The 19,824-nt window shown below is 48.3% G+C and overlaps 1 protein-coding gene across 1 annotated transcript in view; it reads right to left on the bottom strand.

The window, feature by feature from the left end:
* Window positions 1–6,891: 6,891 nt before the first annotated feature.
* Window positions 6,892–19,824, bottom strand: part of LOC127054752 (uncharacterized) — a 29,942-nt gene continuing 17,009 nt past the window's right edge. The window contains exons 3-6 of the mRNA XM_050960922.1: window positions 18,177–18,428; window positions 11,694–11,831; window positions 10,970–11,089; window positions 6,892–8,807 (exon numbers count right to left, since the gene is read on the bottom strand). Of these exons, the coding sequence (XP_050816879.1) occupies window positions 8,665–8,807; window positions 10,970–11,089; window positions 11,694–11,831; window positions 18,177–18,428 (653 nt within the window). The 3' untranslated portion in view covers window positions 6,892–8,664. The remainder of the gene's footprint in view (window positions 8,808–10,969; window positions 11,090–11,693; window positions 11,832–18,176; window positions 18,429–19,824) is intronic.

Raw genomic sequence — 19,824 nt, 5'->3', positions numbered from 1 at the left:
GAAAGGGGGAAGGACAGGCATGGGGAGGGCTGCAGGGTTACCTAGCCAACCCTGGGAAGAGGATCAGGATTCTGTTTGAACTCTGGGCTATGGTTCAGGGCAGTTCTTATTCTTTCCAAACTGGTTCTGTCCCCTGCTTCCTGTCAGCACCTCTATCCCTCACCTAGCTGTTACAGAGGAACCACCTCACAAATACAATAAACAACTCTTGTGCCAGCAGTAACTCAGACAGGAAACCAACACAAGGCTAGAAAATGCGCTGTCTCCAGGCAGCCACAGTGCTGCTGCTGCTGCCTGCATCTTTATTGAGACGCCCTGGGGAAGGTGGCTACAGATGGTTTCTCTGATCTCTCATGAGTCCACTTCACAGCTAGAAATCTCAGGCTTCAGACACAGTCAGCCAGAGGCGTGTATAAAGTAGCATTCAGAGAACTGACAAAGCTGTTGTCTCTCTGCAGCTCTTACCAGAAGCCACAAAGAGCTGGGCCCTTGGATCCACTTTTGTTACCCCCCCACCCCATTCTTATGATCTCAGGGGACACTGTAACCATGTCATGCAGCTTTTTGGTCACTTCCCTTTTCCCACCAGTTCTCACTGCTTTTTCTGACCTGAAACTTTTCCTATTGTCCTTCTTCTCACTGCCCAGCCCCCTACTTTACTTCTCCTGGTCTTCTTTTATTTTAATCATCTCTCCTCCTACCATTGCTCTGGTTCATCCTCTACCTCAGCATCTAGATCCTTCTCCTCCCTCTTTCCCTGACAAGCTTTCTCCCCACCCCACGCCAACCTGCTGCCCCTTCCCACAGGATCTGAGCCCCATCCCCCAGTTTGAGCTACTCTCCCATTGGCGGCTTCCTTCTCAGGACAGCATTCGGTGCAGCTGCACCATCACTGCTGGCCCTAGTAGCACCTCAGTAACTCAAACCTGCACCAGGTGCTATTGCTGGGCCCAGGGTTACTACATTACAGGAACCCGACACTTTCTGATAACAGCCTGTGCACTTGCTCTGATAGATGCAACAGTTGCTGTGAGGAAGGATTATTATTATTTTGGTATTGTGGTACAATAGTGTCCAGAGGCCCCTGTTATGTTTGAGGGTCCCATTGTGCTAAGCCCTGCGCGCGCACACACACACACACACACACACAGTCCCTGACCAGAAGAGATTGAGGGGGGATGGGACATTTTCAATAACATCAATGTGAGCTAGGTGTTTAATTGCCATTGACTTTCAATGGGAGCTGGGTACTTCACTACCTCAGGTTCTTTTGAAAACCTTATCCTCTACTTCAGGCAATAAACAGAGTATTGACTAAAAGAAAGGTAAGCGTTTGAGGTGTGTGAGGCAGGCAGAGGGAATGGTCAATGACGGAGTAGACAGAGCCAGCTGCCATCGCTATAAAAGCGAGCGCCGAGGTCATATTGTGAAACTGATCAAAAGAGGGGAGCAGGGAATAGATCTAGAAAGGCTGGGGGCCAAGAACAGAGCAATAGGGCACCCCCTAGAGGAATGGTCTAATGTGCGGCACATAGCCACCACCCTGGAGAAAGACCAAGCGGCTTGAGAAGGAAAGGTGTGAAGCCAAACGGGGGCGGAGCAAGCGACACCAGCAAAGCATTCAGGAAGGATGCGGTGCGCAATCATGGCAAACACAGCACCGAGAGCGAGGCTGACAAGCAGGGTGAAGGGAGACATGGCCAGCTGAGTGAAGAAGAGCATTCAGCAGCCTGAGGAGGGCTCGAGGCAGTTGGAGAGATGAGAGGAGTTGACTTTCTCTAGATAAGGAGGATAAGCTGAACATAAGGGGCCAGGGGCAGCAGCAGAGGAGGGTGGGTTCAAGGGTGGGTTGGTGGGTAGAAGGTGAGAGCTGTGGTTTTGAGAGCAGTCAGGTCAGCACATTCAGTATACAGAGCTGTTGCTCTTTCAAGTGATTCAGAGACAATGGAGAGACAGAATGGGAGGGAGATGCACACGTAACAGAATTGGGAACGGAAGCAGGCATCCCACACAGCGGTACAGATCATTAACCAGCAGCCCAGCCTTTGCAGCCCTGCTGTCAGACAGGGAACAGCCAGGCACATTGTGCCACACCTGGACTGATCAGGGGTCCTGGAAAGGGGCAGGACTGTATGGGGGCCTGAATGCTCCCCACTTCTGCCAGGCACATCACAGAGGTTCATTGCAGACCCAGCACCTTTTCACAGATTCCCAGGCCATAAGGGACCATTGTGATCATCTCGTCTGCCCTCCTGTCTAACACAGACCATGGCACTTCCCCCTAGTGATTACTAGAGCAAGTCCCAGAGCATTTCTCGTAGCTGATTGATTGACAGTAGCTGGAAGGAGCAGCTACCGCACCATGCTGTCGCTAGTGCTCATGTGGAGACTCTCTCCTCCATCTACTATTAGAGGCGAGGGGTAATAATAGGAACTGATCAATGGCTTGGTGGTTTAAGAGCCCTATTTGCTGCTATAAATTGGCCCTAGCTTTACAAGTCAGTTTGGCCTGCGCACATCCAGATCTCCCTGACTTCTGCTTCCATCTGTCAGTTCTAAGCCTACAGGAGCTGTCCCCAAGCTTGTAAATACAGCCTGTTAGCCCCAGTGCTCCTTCTAGCTGATGTGAGAGACTGGGGCAGAAAATGGAACTGGAATCTTGTACCTGGCAGCATAGAGCAATAATTGCTAGAGCTAGCCTTCATGACCTTGCAAGCCCAGAGCGCGAGACACTAGGACAGAACTGCACCACTAGCATGGCCATGTGCAGCGTGATTATCTTTTTCCCCCTGCTGACATGGAGCAGCACTTTTAATTGGCACATCTCCCCTGCAGCGAGCTAGCCTCAGGGATACAGCAGCAGATGGATGGGAGCTAGAAGGCAGGATGCAGGGCTCAGTGAAACCACTCTGGGTCCATACTTGAGCTGTCAAGCCTTTCCTATTTCTCATTATGTCCAGTAAGGATGTGAGGAGAACATGGCTCATTCATCCAATCACCAGAGGAACACACTGCTTACCTGTCAACAGCTGGGCATGACGGAAAGGTGCAGGCAGCTCTTACAAAGGGAGGCAAATTCTGGAGAAAATGTCAAATTATTCTGGGTCTCAGCTCAGACAAATAGATAGGATTAATTTACACTTCACTAGCAACTTTTATATTGAAGAGGCCCACAGCACCTGACAAACTCTGGTCTCCCTACAGGAGTCACCTTGGCCACCACTGAAATACAATCACCTAGGAGTGGAAAACAGCAAGTGGAATGAACCACAAAGCAACAGGACACAGCAGGTTATGGAGTCAGTACTACAGGGGCAATTAGAGAACCAGGATAGAATTATCTATGTCAGAACGTGCCCAGGATTCTGTGGTTAACACCCTAGGGAGCTGGCTGAGGGTCCTACAAGGGGGGAGGGGGTCATGAATAGTCAGTAACTTGTTTTTATGTAAGTCACAGCCTCCAGCCGCACAATGGCTCCAGCCCCATGTTGGAGCACTGCATCAGTTCGACACAGAATGAAGTGCCACCTGCACACCACAGCCTGAACTTGTGATAAGCTTTTCTTAGAAGCCTCCCCTCCAAACAGTCATCAAAGCTGACCCTGCTTAGCAGAGACAGTCCCAAGGCCAGGTTACAAGCACAGCTGAAGTTGGCTGGCCTTTCATAGGAGTGGAACATACAGGAGCAAAGTCACCCATCTTTCAGAACATTTTATCCTCACTGCTCCTTTGAGCTGGCGATATTAGAAGCCTTGGTTGGTGTGCAGTGTCATTGCATTTCTGACACAGTTTGCTTTCCAAAACCTCACAGGGCTGAAGGATTTTCTGGGAAAGTATGGAAGTATTTCAGGGTGTTGTATCACGCCGGCCTAGCAGGCTCCTGACCCTGCTGGTATGTAGCTGTGAGAAAGAAACTGATGCATCAGTTGTTAACACACCAGATTCCACCCTGCCTAGAGGATCCACTGTGGGCACCCATGCTGAGGCTTCATTACAGGCTGCCCATCAAAGCCTCTGCGGACAGGGCCGTGCTACCATTCTCAGACTGCAGTGCTTCCCAGCTGTTCTACAGCCCAGAGCTCATAGGGTCAGCAGAGTTTTCTCTCTTAGCTATGTTTTAGCATAGATGGCGCTAAGGTACTGTTTAAACCTGGCTTATGCATTGGTGGGCTGGCATGGCCAAAATGAGGGCTTTGTCATGGCAAAGAATGCACAAGTCACCATTTTAGCTGAAAAGCCCTTCAAAAATCTTGCACCACACACCTCCTGTTTGCCACCCCATGCCTGATCTCACTGCACATGCCCCCGCTCATCACAGACCAGTGGCTGACCTCAGCGGGAGACTTGCTTTACTGCTTGTCCTTCCCACACCCCAGCTCCAGGTGTGGGCCCCTTTGGGATCCAACAATTGCCCAGGCGCCTCTCCCTGAAACACCCACAGCCAGGCCCCAGCTTAAATATACCCATCTAATATTAGATCATCCTTCTTTTCAACCCACCTTTTGGTGTGCTAGCAAAGAACCAACTTTTCCCTCACCTACATGTCTATCTAGAACCATGCGGCACTTTGGCGTTTTGTGTTGATTTGCTGCTCCCTAGTGGTCATTTTGCAAAACTGCATGTCTGTAAATGAGCACTCATATTGTGTGTGTTGATGTGGGTACATTATTATACAATCTTACATAGATTGGCATTACAGGTGATATTATTCAGTATTAGGATTATTACTGGTAATTCTTCAATCCCCATGACTTCCTTGCCCTTCAGTCAGTCACCATAAATTCACCCCTTTCCCCTCTTCCCTTTAACTTGATGTTTGGTTGTTTAAAGATGACACTAACATCACCTTTCTTGAACATGGTCAGACAGTTCCAAAGCGACTTAAACTTGGAATCTCCTTGCCTTGCCTCCAGCAAAGGATGGTCTCTCTTGAAATGACAGTTCCTCCAGTGACAAGTGGAGTCACCACCTCTGAGATGCAGAAGAAACAGCCACTGGACCAGGGATGGGAAAACTACGACACAGGCAGCATCCAGCCCACAAGCTGTTTTAAGCCAGCCTGTGAGCCGTACCATGTGGTTGGCTCCACTCTGACTGGGGTGCTGGGTCAGAGGCTGCACCATACAGCTCCCGGAAACCATAGCACGGCCCCATTTCAGCTCCTACGTGCTCCAATGGGAGCTGCAGGGGAGGTGCCTGTGGATGAGGTAGGGCGCAGACCCGCCTGGCCGTGCCTCCACATAGGAGCCAGAGAAGGGACATGCCACTGCTTCCAGGAGCTGCTTGAGGTAAGCACCACTCAGAGCCTGCACCCCCAGAACCTCTCCCCATGCCCCACCCCTGATCCCTCTCTACTCTTCAAACCCTTTGGTCCCAGCCCAGAGGGCCCTCCTTCACCCAAAACCTCTCATCCCCACCCCAGAGCCCACACCCCAGCCCCAATTTTGTGAGCATTCATGGCCCACCTTACAATTTTTATTCCCCAATGTGGCCCTCAGGCCAAAATGTTTGCCTACCCCCTGCACTGGACATTTCCCACACCTGAGCCCATGATGGACCCCCTTACTGCCCCCTGTCCCTCAGGATCATACGCCCCACCCCAGCAGGCAAGCCTTGGGTCTGTCCTGCTTCCTGGTCCTTGGCACCAACAGGTGCCATTGTGGTTTCAGCAATTGCAGAACCTGGCCTGACAGAGCCAGACCCACGTGCTGGCCATGCTCCCAGACTCATGACATGCACTATAGTTACCAGATCACCATGCTGCCATGCATATGCACAGCTTACAGGGAATGTTGCCTCAGTGAAAAAACACACTGTACATTCAATCTTTTAACCAGCAAGGCAGTACAAGCATCAGCAAGGCTGGTAAAAAACCTGCCAGCTGGCAACCCCAGTGACAAGTACACATGGACATTTGCAAAAGAAAAGAACTTTATTTTATAATCTCTTTATTAGGAACAGAATCAGCCAAAAAAAAAAAAAACACAAAAAACAAAAAAAACACTTGCAACTGAACATAAGCATGTACAATTAAAAACCAAAAAGAAAAGCAAAAGCTGTGAGATTTCTCCTCCTGGCCTTATATCGCAGTAATAATCTTTAACAATTGCTGTGCAGCTGCAGGGAAGGAGCAAAGAGAAATGGGGTGTTATGCTAGCCAGCTTTCGATGCTCTGAAGGCAGGCAGCTTAGCTTTCCCTGGACCTTCTCCCACCTCCCAACACAATAGCCAGGACAGGACACCGTAACTGACAGCACTCATGACCAGCACCCAGTTCAAGGGGAGAACACTACTCATGCACATTCTCACCAGACTGTTCCATGGTAGAGTCTGGTGGTAGGGGTCTGCCTGCAGGGAAGGAGCTGGGGGAAGTGGGGTGGGAAGAGGACTCCCATGGAGATCCTGCACCCTAGGTTACCAGTTCTCACAGAACTGGAGACTCATTCCACTATATTTCCTGGGTACAGGGAAGCTCAATCCAGCTTAAGTTCAACTAAGACCTACATTGACAGTAGCAGAAATGTCTCAGAATTGTGCCTGTGAAGAGGAGGATCACTGAGCCCTGGGTTTAAGAACCAGCCTAAGATTGTTGTCCCCCTGTTTGCCTGTAGCTGTATCAGCTACAACAGGCAGCAGACAGGTCAGAAACCCCAGAGCTGACTGGGCCCAGCACTTCTTTGACACTGCTGAACTCCCCCACTCCTCTCCAGATCCTCCACAGCACACTATCAATGGGTATCCCCACATTTCTACCTGGATGTTCCCAGAAAGGATGTGATATAACACATACACACACACACACACACACACACATTCATGTAAAGGGCTCTGAGAAACATTCCAACTAAGAGGAGTTGGCCCTTTGGATTTTCTCAGGGTGTGAGACCAACTCCTTTCCCATCATAGAAAGTCTGAGCCTAACAGATAGGGTGTTTCCTAGCAGCTGGAAAGTTGAACAGTCACCTGTGGCACATGACATCTAAGAACCTTTGCCTCCCTGCTACTAGACCTGCAGGAGCTTATAAATGGAGTCTTAAAATCAGAGGAAACAGAACAGGAACAAACTACCCAGTGACATCACCAATACAGACCTTTGCCATCAAAATGCGTGAAGTGATTCTTCAGCTATTGTGTGCCATTCTCTCCAGCTCCCAGGCCAGGAGACAGGCAATGTTTCCTTACTGAGGTGCTTGCAGCCCGCATCAGAAAGTGTGTACAAACCACCACTCAGTTCTGTTTCCAGGGGATTTTTTTTTTGTGGGGTGGGGGTGGCAAATATCAGTGAATGGTGACCAAATGGAGGTTATAACAGCATTCACTAGAGAAAATGCAATGCAATGTTCTCAGCCACCACAGCTTTGCCAATGCAGCTCAGCCCTGAACTGCATCACCTGCTTTGACATTAAACTGACCCTCATCTCCCCAGCTCTCTCAAAGCAAGGGAAACTTGATTTCTTGAACCCACCCCAGCACTCATCCCCCACCCCACACACTGCAAACATAGCTCAGCCCAAACCAGCAGCTCCCCAGGATAGACTCACCTGCAGTTTTCTAGTGTTCCTTGCTCCTGGCCTGTAGGGTCCCCTGCTACCTTGATTCCCCTTTATATATCTCTGCTAACAAGTCTCCATCAAAACCCCACTACTCCACTCCCAAGTCTCTTCCAAGCAAAGTCAATGGGCATAATACTGAGCAGGCTCCAGGATGAGCCCACTTAAGGAATTCTCTAAGCTACAGCTGTCTGTGCAGATAACAGAGGAGAAAAAGCCCAAGCACACACAGAAGACCAGCTTAATCAGCCTGCAGTAGCCAGACCATTATATTTCAGGCAGTAATGCCTTAAGGACTACACCATTCAACACTCTCAGCTTTACACTAGCCACCTTTTCAGAATCATAGGTGGATGCCATGAAAACACTTATGATAAAGGCAAGCAGCCCACTGACACACCAGCTGCAAATCACTCATCTCACTATGCAATCAGCATCAGTGGAAGGGAAAACATATAACCACCTGTTGGTCATTACTGAGCAACAAATATACTGGGAGACCCAAAGTCATCCTCTTCCAATATGTCCAGCCATCACAGCTGGTTCACATCTCTCAGCATCACATAATAACTAGTTATGGGTGAAATGCAAAGGATCAGGTTCAGATAAGCACCCATCACAATGAATGCTTATCTCAGCCTTTCCTTGACCTCAAGTCTGCAAAATATGGCTGGAAATCTCATGAGAATAGGCTTTCCCAGGAAATTTCTGACACATCCTGGTTTTGGTCTCAGATTAAATGTTGTGTCCATCCTGGTACCTAGCCAGGAATCTCAGAGGGGCAAAGACATGAAAAATAATGGGTGGGGCGAGGGTTACCCAGCTCCTTTCAGGGCATGCCACACAGCTTCATAGCTCAGGCACAGTCTTATAAATAGGCAAATGTTCATGGAGTTGGGGGAGTCTTATTAATATTTGAACCTGTTTGCCCATTGCTAATGATAGTGCCCAAGCATGGTTTTTAAGAAGATTGGCAGGCCTGTAATCTGTGCACATGTGGACTTCCCCCCTCTAATTCAGTTATTTTGCAGACAAGTTCTTACATGGAATGAGACTATGGAATACAGAGGGGATGCCCCTCCAGACTCCAGGATGGTACAGTGAGCGTGTCTGGTCAGGGATCAATAGGATCAGGGAAAGAGTCGCACAGAAATTCCTCATTGTTGATGTCAACAACCACCTCTGGATCTGGTGTCACCTCAGAGGCTGCCTCCATCTTGGGCTCTGCCTCAAGGTCTTGACAGGTCTCTGTGCTTTCTGGAAAACAAGTGAGAAATGGTTATAAACATTTGCTACTGTCTTAACTCCACCTCTGCTGAAATCCTCACCCAGACTTTCATCTCCTTTTGCCTTGACAATTGCAACTCCCTTCTCTATGGCCTGCCCCAGCCTCAGCTCTCTGGTCTCCAGCGCACTCAGCCGCTGCTGTTTCCTTCTGACAGGCAAAATGAAGCACAACTGCTCCAGCCCATACTGAAAACTGCTCCACTGACTCCACATTCAATTCAGGGTCCGGTTCAAGATCACCTCCCTTGTTTTAAAATCCCTCTAGGGATTTACCACGGATAACAGCACAGACCACATCTTTCTCTAGTCCCTTCTCTGTTTAATTTCTTCTCACCCAGAACTGGTTTCCTCTTTGTCCTTCAATACAATCTGGCAACTATTGCTTTGAGACAAGCCCTTGCCATCTCCCTCTGCCTTATTAACTTTCCGTATAGTTTCAAATCTCTGATCCAAACCATATCAATTCTCCCCTGCCTATATCTCTATATTTAACTCCTCCTCCTCTATTATTGTACTATCTTGCTCTGTAACTGCATTTTTCAACTCTGCCAAGCATTTTAAGGGATACAATATATTTGTAAGATGCAATACAAGATAAAAGTCTATTTTATTACAGCTCCTGTGGTAGAAGCAGCTAGAGTTAGGGCTGAGTTTCAGTTTCCTTTCCAACCCCTCGTTTTTTACTTGCTCATCATGACTTTCTCAAAGACAATCTTTGGTGCTGGGATTTTCGATGTCAAAAAAACCCACATGCAATTTATTTATGAAGTTAGAGCAAAACAAGTTTCAGACATTTTTGAATCAGAGACGCTAGTTAAAAACATCCTTCTTCCACAGGCTTCTGTTGAAATGCAGCACATGCATACCTCAGTTTCTCTTGGTATGCTGCCAGAAAATTTAAACATACCTTGTTTTATAGACCTCCATAATGAAGAGGGGGAATTTTCAATGGGAAGAAAATCAGTTCAATGTTTTAAAAGGTTGGCTCATTAAAGCTGGAATGATTGCACACATGCATTAGCAATGATAGAGCCCTCTGATATAATGCTTTGCATCAGCAGAGTGCAAAGCACCTTACCAAGGAGGTCAGTTTCAAAGTCACCCAGCATGTCAAGGGCAGAGCTAGGAACAGAGCTCATATTTCCTGAGTCCTAATCCAGTGCTCTGTTCGTCAAGCATACTTGATTTATTTTTGTGGCACCCTTGTCAACAACCGCTGAAAACCAAGGGCATGCAGTTTTGCCTAAGGATGATTGAATCAATGGTGGATTATGGATAACTCAGTTAAGGACATCTCAGTAAAGGACAGTTAAATTGAGGCTACAATTAAAGATGCCAGAGATAAGGAAGTCTCACTTAAAAGTCTCCCAGTTAAGGCAGCTTCAGTTAATATGGGTTAGTAGCAGATATGCTGCTGTTAATGTTCATTTGAAAAATCAGGGAAAGTAAAGGCAAAAAAATGAGTTTAATGCATCAAGCACTCACATAGTTTCTATCCCCACATTAACCTGGCCGCATTACACATATACCATGTTTTCCATTCCCAATTTCTTTGATTTAAATGTGAATATATTACCAATTGTGGCCCCAATTCAAGAAAGCAACGCAGCATGTGCTCAAGTACCTCTGACTTCAATGGGATTTAAGCATGTGCTTCTGGCTTATCACATTCTTAAGCACTGTGCTGAATAAGAATGATTTCTAGAACTGGGGGCAATGTTAGTGACTCGAGCTTATAAATATACTGGATATGCAGAGTGGGAAGCTAACATTACGGTAAAATTGTGAAGCTGTTTTTAAAAAGATATTTTTAATAACCAGAAGGTAAAATGGATTAGCCCATCCTCTGCCCCATGGCAGGAGGTGCATTAGTGGGGTATTGGTCCGCTTATTGGATATTAAAGGCACGAGGCCACAATGCACCAAGAGCTGGCAAATGCACATACTGATGTGGCTTAATGAGGTATTGACAGGATAGTGCTGGGAAGCTTGCACTGCCAGTAGCCACGTTCAGTCTCCAGACTGCCCAGCCAACTCTTTCCACCCTTACTAACATACATCAATTTTATCCTCCTCCAATTTCCTAAATGAGTTATTTTGCAGGCAACTACAAACCAAATCCATGTACTAACCAGGGTTTGGAGGGCTGTCATCTGGGGCAGATGGTGCCTCATGGTGGTCTCCATTTGGAGGGCTCTTTGTTCCTTCATTGGAGATGACTGACATCGTCATTCCCTCTTCCTTTTCCTCCTCTGTAGAAAAGCAGATGAAAGATTGCAAGGAACCAGGTCCCACCCTCCAAAAACTCTGGAAATATTCAGTGTGAAGCCTGGCTTTTCACACTAATCTTTGTCTCCATCTCACAAGGGGCCATTCCCAGAGCAGACTGATACAGGGTATTAACACTATAAACTTTCCAAATTTGGAGAACTGACAGGATTGCTGCCTGAGGTGGCCTGGCTATGTCTGAACTCTGAGCACAGAGGGCCTGATCCCGACAGGAGATTCAGTGGTAGGAACAGGTGCTCAGCTCCCTTCAGGATCAAGCCTAGACAGAGCAATAAGGCTGATGTTTTCCGCACAAATAACTCCTGCCAGCAAATTTGAGGTGAAAACAAAAATATTCCTTCAGGAACTCACCAGTAGGAGACATTTCCCCAGCAACGAGCAGGTTTTTACAAAGCTCAGTTTTACTGGGACAAGGGCAGTAATGGAAGGAAGACAAGACTAGCCACAAAGTCTAGTCAGTACCTATGGAGAAGCTGCACCCAGCAAATTGGAAAATGGAGCTGTGTTTAGACTGTCCTAGGACAGGCTCTTCTCAACCCATTAAGAAGCAGAGAAATCCTCGCTCACCAGAAGGCACCGGAATGAACTGCTGTTTGCTTTTCAGACAGCAGCATGTTATCAGTGACGCTATAACAGCCAGGACAATTGCACCTCCTCCACATGCTGCCAGGGTGTAAAGGAACAAAGGTTGCTGCAGCAGGTCTCCTGCACGAAGAACACAACATGTTAGGGTACGTCCAGACTACCCGCCATATTGGCAGGTAGTGATCGATTTTTCAGGGATCAATATATCGCGTCTCATCTAGACGCGATATATTGATCCCCGAATGCGCTCCCGTCGACTCCGAAACTCCACCGGAGCGAGCGGCGGTAGTGGAGTCGACAGGGGGAGCCGCAGACATCGATCCCACGCCGTGAGAACGAGAGGTAAATCGAGCTAAGATACTTCGACTTCAGCTACGCTATTCACGTAGCTGAAGTTGCGTATCTTAGATCGACACCGCCACCCCAGTGTAGACCAGCCCTCTGTCAAAGGAAATGAAGCTTATCCCCCTGAGCTGAAGAAGACCTGCAACTGAATTCAAGTCAGTGAAGAATAGTGAAGAGGTGGGTGGGCTGGGGGAATTAGGAAGAAAGGATGGACTATGTGGTTCCTAACTGTGTTACACATTTTCTCTTCATCCCCCTTCCCAGCCAGAGCTAATGTGAAGCTTACCAACATGAGGCACGGACTGCAGATGGCCTGTCAGAAGGTCACACACAGGTTGGTAAATATTATCCAGAACCTCGCTCATTGACTGGGGATTTGTCAACTACACAGATTTAGGGTATGTCTATACTACCTGCCAGACGGGGGGCAGTGATCGATCGGGGGGGGGGTCGATTTATTGCGTCTAGTTTAGAGGTGATAAATCAACCCCCTAGCACTCTCCTGTCAACTTCTGTACTCCACCGCCATAAGAGGCGCAGGCGGAGTCAATGGGGGAGTGGCAACAGTCAGCTCACCGTGGTGAAGACACAACAGTAAGTTGATCTAAGTACGTCGACTTCAGCTACGTTATTCAAGTAGCTGAAGTTGTGTAATTTAGATCAATCCCTTCCCCCACCCACCCAATGTAGACCAGGCCTCATATAGGAACTGAATTTACTTCAGAGAGGTAGAGAGAAAATGGACAGAAAGACAGGCAGATGGCGCAACAGACTTACAAACAGACAGAGATCCTCCAAAGCACACCTCCTGTTTAAGGATAGTTTGTTCAGACATAGGACATTCAGAAGAAAAACACTCTTCTTCCAAATATGATAAATATATGGAGCCAAATTTAACCCAGTAAAAATTCACTGAAGTCAAGGGAATTGCACCGGGGTTAGATTTGAACCATTGATTTTATTATCACTTACTTCCTTTTTCATCTACCATTGCCACACCTTGAACTAAGTATATCTGTCAGTCTGTTTAGTTAGTCACCTTGTCTAGCTAACTGTAGTAGGTTGTTTAGCTAACTAGTCAATTTATCTATCTACAATGTCTCTCTCCAAAGGGACCAAACTGAATACACTGTTCTAAATACTTGAATTAATAATAATTAGGGCTGTGTATTAATTGAAGTTAACTCATGCAATTAACTCAAAAAAATTAACTGCTGCAATTAAAAAGTTAATCACTGTAGGCTCTAACGTTTTACATTGTTTATTTTTGAATGCAGTTATTTTTTGTAAATAATTCTACATTTGTAATTTCAACTTTCATGATAAAGAGATTGCACTACAGTACGTGTATTAGGTGAATTGAAATATACTATTTCTTTTGTTTTTTACAGTGCATAGATTTATGATTAAATATCAAGTGAGCACTGTACACTGTGTTCTGTGTTGTAACTGAAATTAATATATTTGAAAATGTAGAAAACATCCAAAATATTTAAATAAATGGTATTCTATTATTGTTTAACAGTGCAATTAATCGCACGATTAATCACGATTGATTTTTTTTAATCGCTTGACAGCTCTAATAATAATTAATACCCTTTTAAATGTCCTGTTCATCTTCTTACTTATTTAAACTACTTCTTCATGCTGGATAGACATCTTTATCAAGCTACTTAGAACTCTCAAGTCATTTTCTTTAGATCCCACATGCTTATAGCCCTCCAGTGTTCCTGAGAAGTTTAAATTATTTTGTATCAGAGGGGTAGCCGTGTTTGCCTGGTTCTGTAAAAGCGGCAAAGAGTCCTGTGGCACCTTATAGACTAACAGACGTTTTGGAGCATGAGCTTTTGTGGGTGAATACCCACTTCGTCGGATGCAATATTTTGGTTAATATGTTTTATGGTAACAATTATCCAGGATAAATTTCATCTGCCATCAAGTTGTCTAATGACCAGTGTAATTAGATTCATTATCAACCTTACAAAAACTGCATTTGTCCATTTGCCTGGAGCAAGTAATATTTTTCTGACTAGTGAGTAGAAAATCATCAGTCTTTTTCTAAATATCATCATCATAATGGTAATTAGAGGGGGGGAGAGTACAGCAAAAATAATCGGTCATTAAAAAAAATGAAAATCCATGAATTCTCTATATTGGTATTCAAAACCCCTTTTACTCACTGTCCATGAACATTAGAACAAAGTAAATATTTGTTCACAGAAAGCAAAAAAGTGTCACTAGTTCCCAAAACTGGGCTAATACTCCTGCCAATATGTGTTCATACAACTTTTCACCCCAGCAGGGCTTTCATGACGTTCCTTGGTGAGTTTGTGAACTGGAAATAGGGAACAGATATAACTTAGATACTATTTTTACTTTAGGGTCCCAGAGACATAGACAAGGTTTTCAGCTCGAGGCCAAAAGACCAAAAACATCAAGACACTTGATCATGGCCTTGAATAGGCCTTGGATAGGCCAAGAGAGTACTTACACTTGATCTTAGCTCATAGAGCCGAGAAGCAACAGTGACACTTTGTCACTGAGGTGGCCCTACAGTGCATATACTGCAGGGTGATTACCATATCCCTGCATGAATGATCACAGGGCCTGATCCATAGCCCATTAATGTCAATGAGGGTGTTTCCAAGGATATGAATAGGCTCTTGATTGAGCCCTGACCGAACGGTTTGTGATCTGTCCATTGGGTGAAATTTGTTCACACGAAAGGGACGTCAATTGTGTACAGTAAACAAATGAATGAAATCAGAGTACGCAGACAATTTGCAAACAGGGGAAAAGCTTAAATAGATAAAAAATAATTAAATAAATAATTGATGGTGAATTGTTTGCCCAACACTAACTGTGAGGGAGGCTGAGGCGATACTTATGAGCTGGTTAATTTTCTTGACAATTTTGTACAGCTGACCTAGGCTGAGGGTAATAAAACACAGCACAATACAGCAGCTGAGCCCAGGAGCCGAAGAAGCAGGGCCGCCCAGAGGATTCCGGGGAGCCATCGGCGGCAGGCGGCTCTGGTGGACCTCCCTCAGGTGTGCCTGCGGAGGATCCGCTGGTCCCGCAGCTCCGGTGCAGTTTCCGCAGGTGTGCCTGTGGGTGGTCTACCGGAGCCGCGGGACCGGCAAGTGGCAGGGCGCCCCGTGCGCGGCGAAATGTCTAGAGCTGGCCCTGTTTGGTGACAGGGGGTCCCCACCACGGGTCTTCGGGGCACTTCGGCAGTGGGTCCCAGAATAGAAGGGCCCCCCCGCTACCGAATTACCGCCGAAGACCGGGTTGCACTTCAGCGGCAGGTCCTGCTTTGGCGGTAATTCACTGGTGGGGGGTCCTTCCACCCTGGAGTGGAAGGACTCCCCTCCCGCCGGCAAAGACTGGGAGCAGAAGAAGCTCCAGGGCCCGGCCCCGCAAGAGTTTTCAGGGCCCACTGGAGCAAGTGAAGGACCCCACTCCAGGGGCCCTGAAAAAATCGTGGGGGCCTGTGCGGATCCCGGGGCCTGGGGGAAATTGCCCCTCTTGCCCCCCCTCTGGGCGGCCCTGTGAAGAAGGTAGGGAGTGCTGGTTTATTTGTGGAAGTGCTGGAAGGCTGAGTGAGGAAGGTATGTCAGGATAGGAAGAAACCCATGTTCTTTTGATTGTGGGGTAGGATAGGATATCTCTGACTAGCCAGTGGGGGAGGTGCATATCAATTTGGGAAATACATTGTAAGACAGGGGTTCTCAACCTTTTTCTTGCTGAGGCTCCCCCCTCAACATATATAAAAACACCAGGGCCTGGTGGGCAAAAGGGCGGGGAGCAGGGAGCTCCGGGGGGGACACCCTTGGGCATAAGCATAGTTTTACTTCTATTTGGGGGCTGGTGGGGCTTGATCCAACTCTGCAGAGCAGGGTCCAGGGAGGGAGTGCCATCTCCATCCCCTGGCTCACTCAGGAGGCCACCCAGCCTGTCTGGGTTGGGGGAGTTAGCACCCAAAAATATAACTCAAAGGGAGGACTCAGTTCAAAAAGTTTGAAAACCTCTCAGGATGCAAGGAGGGGGTAACTAGGGGCTGTCTGGGGGCAGGGGGTAGCTCAGGGTGCAGAGAGGGGGTTGTTAGGGGCTGTGTTCAGGCAGGGGGAGCTCAAGGTGCAGGGATGGCAACACTAGGGGCTGTGTGCAGGCAGCGACGTAGCTCAGGGTGCAGAAAGGCGGTAGCTATGGGCTGTATGCAGGAATGGGGTAGCTCAGAATGCAGGGAGGGCGTAGCTAGGGGCTGTGTGCAGGCAGGGAGGTAGTTCAGAGTGCAGGGAGGGGGTAGCTATGGGCTGGGTGCAGGGAGGGGGTAGTTCAGGGTGCAAGGAGGGGGTAACTAGGGGCTGTGTGCGGGCACGGAGGTAGCTCAGGGTACAGGGAGGAGGTAGCTAGAGGCTGTGCACGGGGAGGGGGTAGCTCAGGGTGCAGGGAGGGGGTAGCTAGGGTCTGTGTGCATCCAGGGGGTAACTCAGGGTGCAGAGAGGGGGTAGCTGGGGCTGTGTGCAGGGAGGGGGGTAGCTCAGGGTGCAGAGAGGGGCGTAGCTAGGCGCTGTGTGCAGGGAGGGGGTAGCTAGGGGCTGTGTGCAGGGAGGGGGAGCTCAAGGTGCAGGGATGGTGACACTAGGGGCTGTGTGCAGGCAGTGAGGTAGCTCAGGGTGCAGGAATAGGGTAGCTATGGGCTGTATGCAGGAAGGGGATAGCTAGGGGCTGTGTGCAGGGAGGGGGTAGTTCAAGGTGCAGGGAGGGGGTAGCTAGGGGCTGTGTGCAGGCAAAGGGAGCTCAAGGTGCAGGGATGGCGACACTAGGGGCTGTGTGCAGGCAGGGAGGTAACTAAGGGTGCAAGGAGGGGTAACTATGGGCTGTATGCAGGAATGGGGTAGCTCAGGTTGCAGTGAGAGGGTAGTTAGGGGCTGTGTGCAGGGACGGGGTAGTTCAAGGTGCAGGGAGGGGGTGGGGTAGCTCAGGGTACACAGAAGGGGTAGCTCAGGGTGCAGGGAGGGGGTAGCTATGGGCTGGGTGCAGGGAGGGGGTAGTTCAGGGTGCAGGGAGGGCGTAACTGGGGGCTGTGTGCAGGCACGGGGGTAGCTCAGGGTACAGGGAGGGGGTAGCTAGGGGCTGTGTGCAGGGAGGGGGTAGCTCGGGGTCAGGGAGGGAGTAGCTAGGGTCTGTGTGCATCCAGGGGTAACTCAGGGTGCAGGGAGGGGGTAGCTCAGAGTGCAGAGAGGGGGTAGCTCAGGGCTGTGTGCAGGCAGAGGGATAGCTCAGGGTGCAGGGAGGGGGTAGCTAGGGGCTGTGTGCAGGGAGGGGTTAGCTCAGAGTGCAGGGAGGGGGTAGCTCAGAGTGCAGAGAGGGGGTAGCTCAGGGCTGTGTGCAGGGAGCGGGTAGCTCAGGGTGCAGGGAGGGGGTAGCTAGGGGCTGTGTGCAGGGAGGGGGTAGCTCAGAGTGCAGGGAGGGGGGTAGTGAGGGGCTGTGCACAGGGAGGGAGTAGCTCAGAGTGCAGGGAGGGGGGTAGCGAGGGGCTGTGTGCAGGGAGGTGGGTAGCTCAGGGTGCAAGGAGGGGGGTAGCTAGGGGCTGTGTGCAGGGAGGTGGGTAGCTAAGGGCTGTGTGCCAGGAAGGGAAATTTCAGGAGGCAGGGAGAGGGTAGCTAGGGCCTATGTGCAGGGAGCGGGTAGCTCAGGGTGCAAGGAGGTGGTAACTAAGGGCTGTGTGCAGGCAGGAGGTAGTTCAGAGTTCAGGGAGGAGATAGGTAGGGGCTGTGTGTGGACAGGGGACTCCCAGTGAGGCTCCCAGCTTCGTGCGGGGAGCCGCTGGGGTTCCCGGGTTCAGCCTTCCACTGCTCCTGGCTTCAGCATTGGGACTTGGGGGAACTGGGTTTCAGCCATGGGGCTCTGCGCCCGCCTGCTCAAATGGGCTTGCAGACCCCTGATTAAGAACTGCTGTTACAGAACATGGAAACAGAGCTTGGGGGGAGAGAGAGGGAGGCGAGAAAGTCAAGACACACTTGTCTCTGCATGCAGATACGGACAATGACAACTCCTCTCACCCTCATCCTGAGAGGGGAAAAACGAAGATAAACTGTGGCTAACATCACTTACTTTCCTTACACTTCAGTTCTATGATAGAACACTCATTGGTGCTGTTTTTATGGTGAATCTGACAGTCAAGCTTTCCGGCCACCTCTTTCGCCAAAATAATCCTCTTGCCATCATCCTCAGTCTCAGTCAGGTCCACTGGGTGTCCATTCAGCGTCCAATGAAAGCGGAGACCGGAACGGTTAGCCCTCTCACAAAGTAAATCTCTCTCATCACTGTGGCCGGAGACATGAACAGCTGGGATTTGGGTTGGCTCTTGTCACACAAGATGGGAGTTATGAAAACAGGAGAGAGAACAGAGAGACAAGTTAACCAGACATGGCAATGAACATGTACAAAAGTAGGTATTTCTGCCATTCGGACAAAGACCACAACTGCATTTGCCGAGTTAGTTTGCACAGAAATAAAAGATAGGAAAGAACAAGGTTCATCAATGCCTGCAATCCCTCCAACACCTGGCCATCCCTCTGAAATCCCACGATAGCCTGTCGCAATCCTGCAGTCCCTCCAATTTCCATGTTCTTCTTCTGCAGTCTCACAGTTATCTCTCTCAGTCCTTCAATTCTACCGAAGTCTGCCCATCCCAAGGCAATCCATCCAATAGTGCAGTGGTTCTCAACCCTTGGCCCAATCAGCATACATGCAGCCTATGTGACATCCTCAGAGCCATATAGAGAGTATATATATTGTGCAGATGTGGCCCACATAACACATAGAGAGCTGCATATGTGGTAAATAGGTTGAGAACCACTCCTTTTCCTCCTCTTGTAGCCTCACCAATGCCAGTTCCTCCTCCTTCAGTCTCAGCAGTGCCCAGCAGCTCCCCAGCAACTGCAAGAGATCATGTGTGGGATACTCCCACCTGATCCTAATGGTCAAATCCTGCACAATGCTCCAAGAGAGGACAGAAACTTCCAAGGTCCTGGTCAATATGCAACAGGAGAATATCCTTTCCCCAGCCCATATCCGGTGATCAATTCAACCCTGTGCATGCAATCAAACATCACTGTACAGTATATGAGTATCTAATGTGATTTACACCCTGAAATACTTCTGATGCCCAAGTTATTGGCTATTATTCTCTTGAATACCATTAATCTGAGTTTCTCCAGTGGCACTGGAGCAATTAATTCCAGAGTCTGATTGCCCTCTGAGAAGAAAATCTGTCACATGAATGTAATTGAAACTCCTGGTTTGGTTTGGTTAATTTCGAGATGTGCCCACATTTTTCTGTTGCTGATTAATTCAATTAACTATTTACCTGAATCGTCATGAGATATTGATTGGCACTCCTTCCAAAAGAATTGTAATTCCATCATACCACCAGCCCTTGATCTTGGAGATCTCTTATGGAATTACTTCTTTGGTCATCTCAAACCTTTAATTTCACAGCATCGTAAATGTAGATATTTATTGTACTCTTAAAAGAGAATTGACTCAAGCTAGAGCTGGACAAACAATAGGCAATAATTTATTCCTCACCTCTTCTTCTGTTTACATATTGCCTGCAAACTGATGTTCATTCTCTTGAATGTTCCAGATTCTGCATTCAAAATTATTTGTAGCATTAACTCTGAATAATTTCTGGCCTGTAGCTTGCAGTTTGTTGAAAGTATTTGAAATTTGAGCTGTATTGGTTGTTAATCAGACC

This window comes from Gopherus flavomarginatus, chromosome 1 (assembly GCF_025201925.1).
Source record: "Gopherus flavomarginatus isolate rGopFla2 chromosome 1, rGopFla2.mat.asm, whole genome shotgun sequence".
Classification (NCBI taxonomy): Eukaryota; Metazoa; Chordata; order Testudines; family Testudinidae; genus Gopherus; species Gopherus flavomarginatus.
The sequence above is the reverse complement of the archived record's forward strand: the minus strand, read 5'-3'. Positions and strand labels throughout refer to the sequence as shown.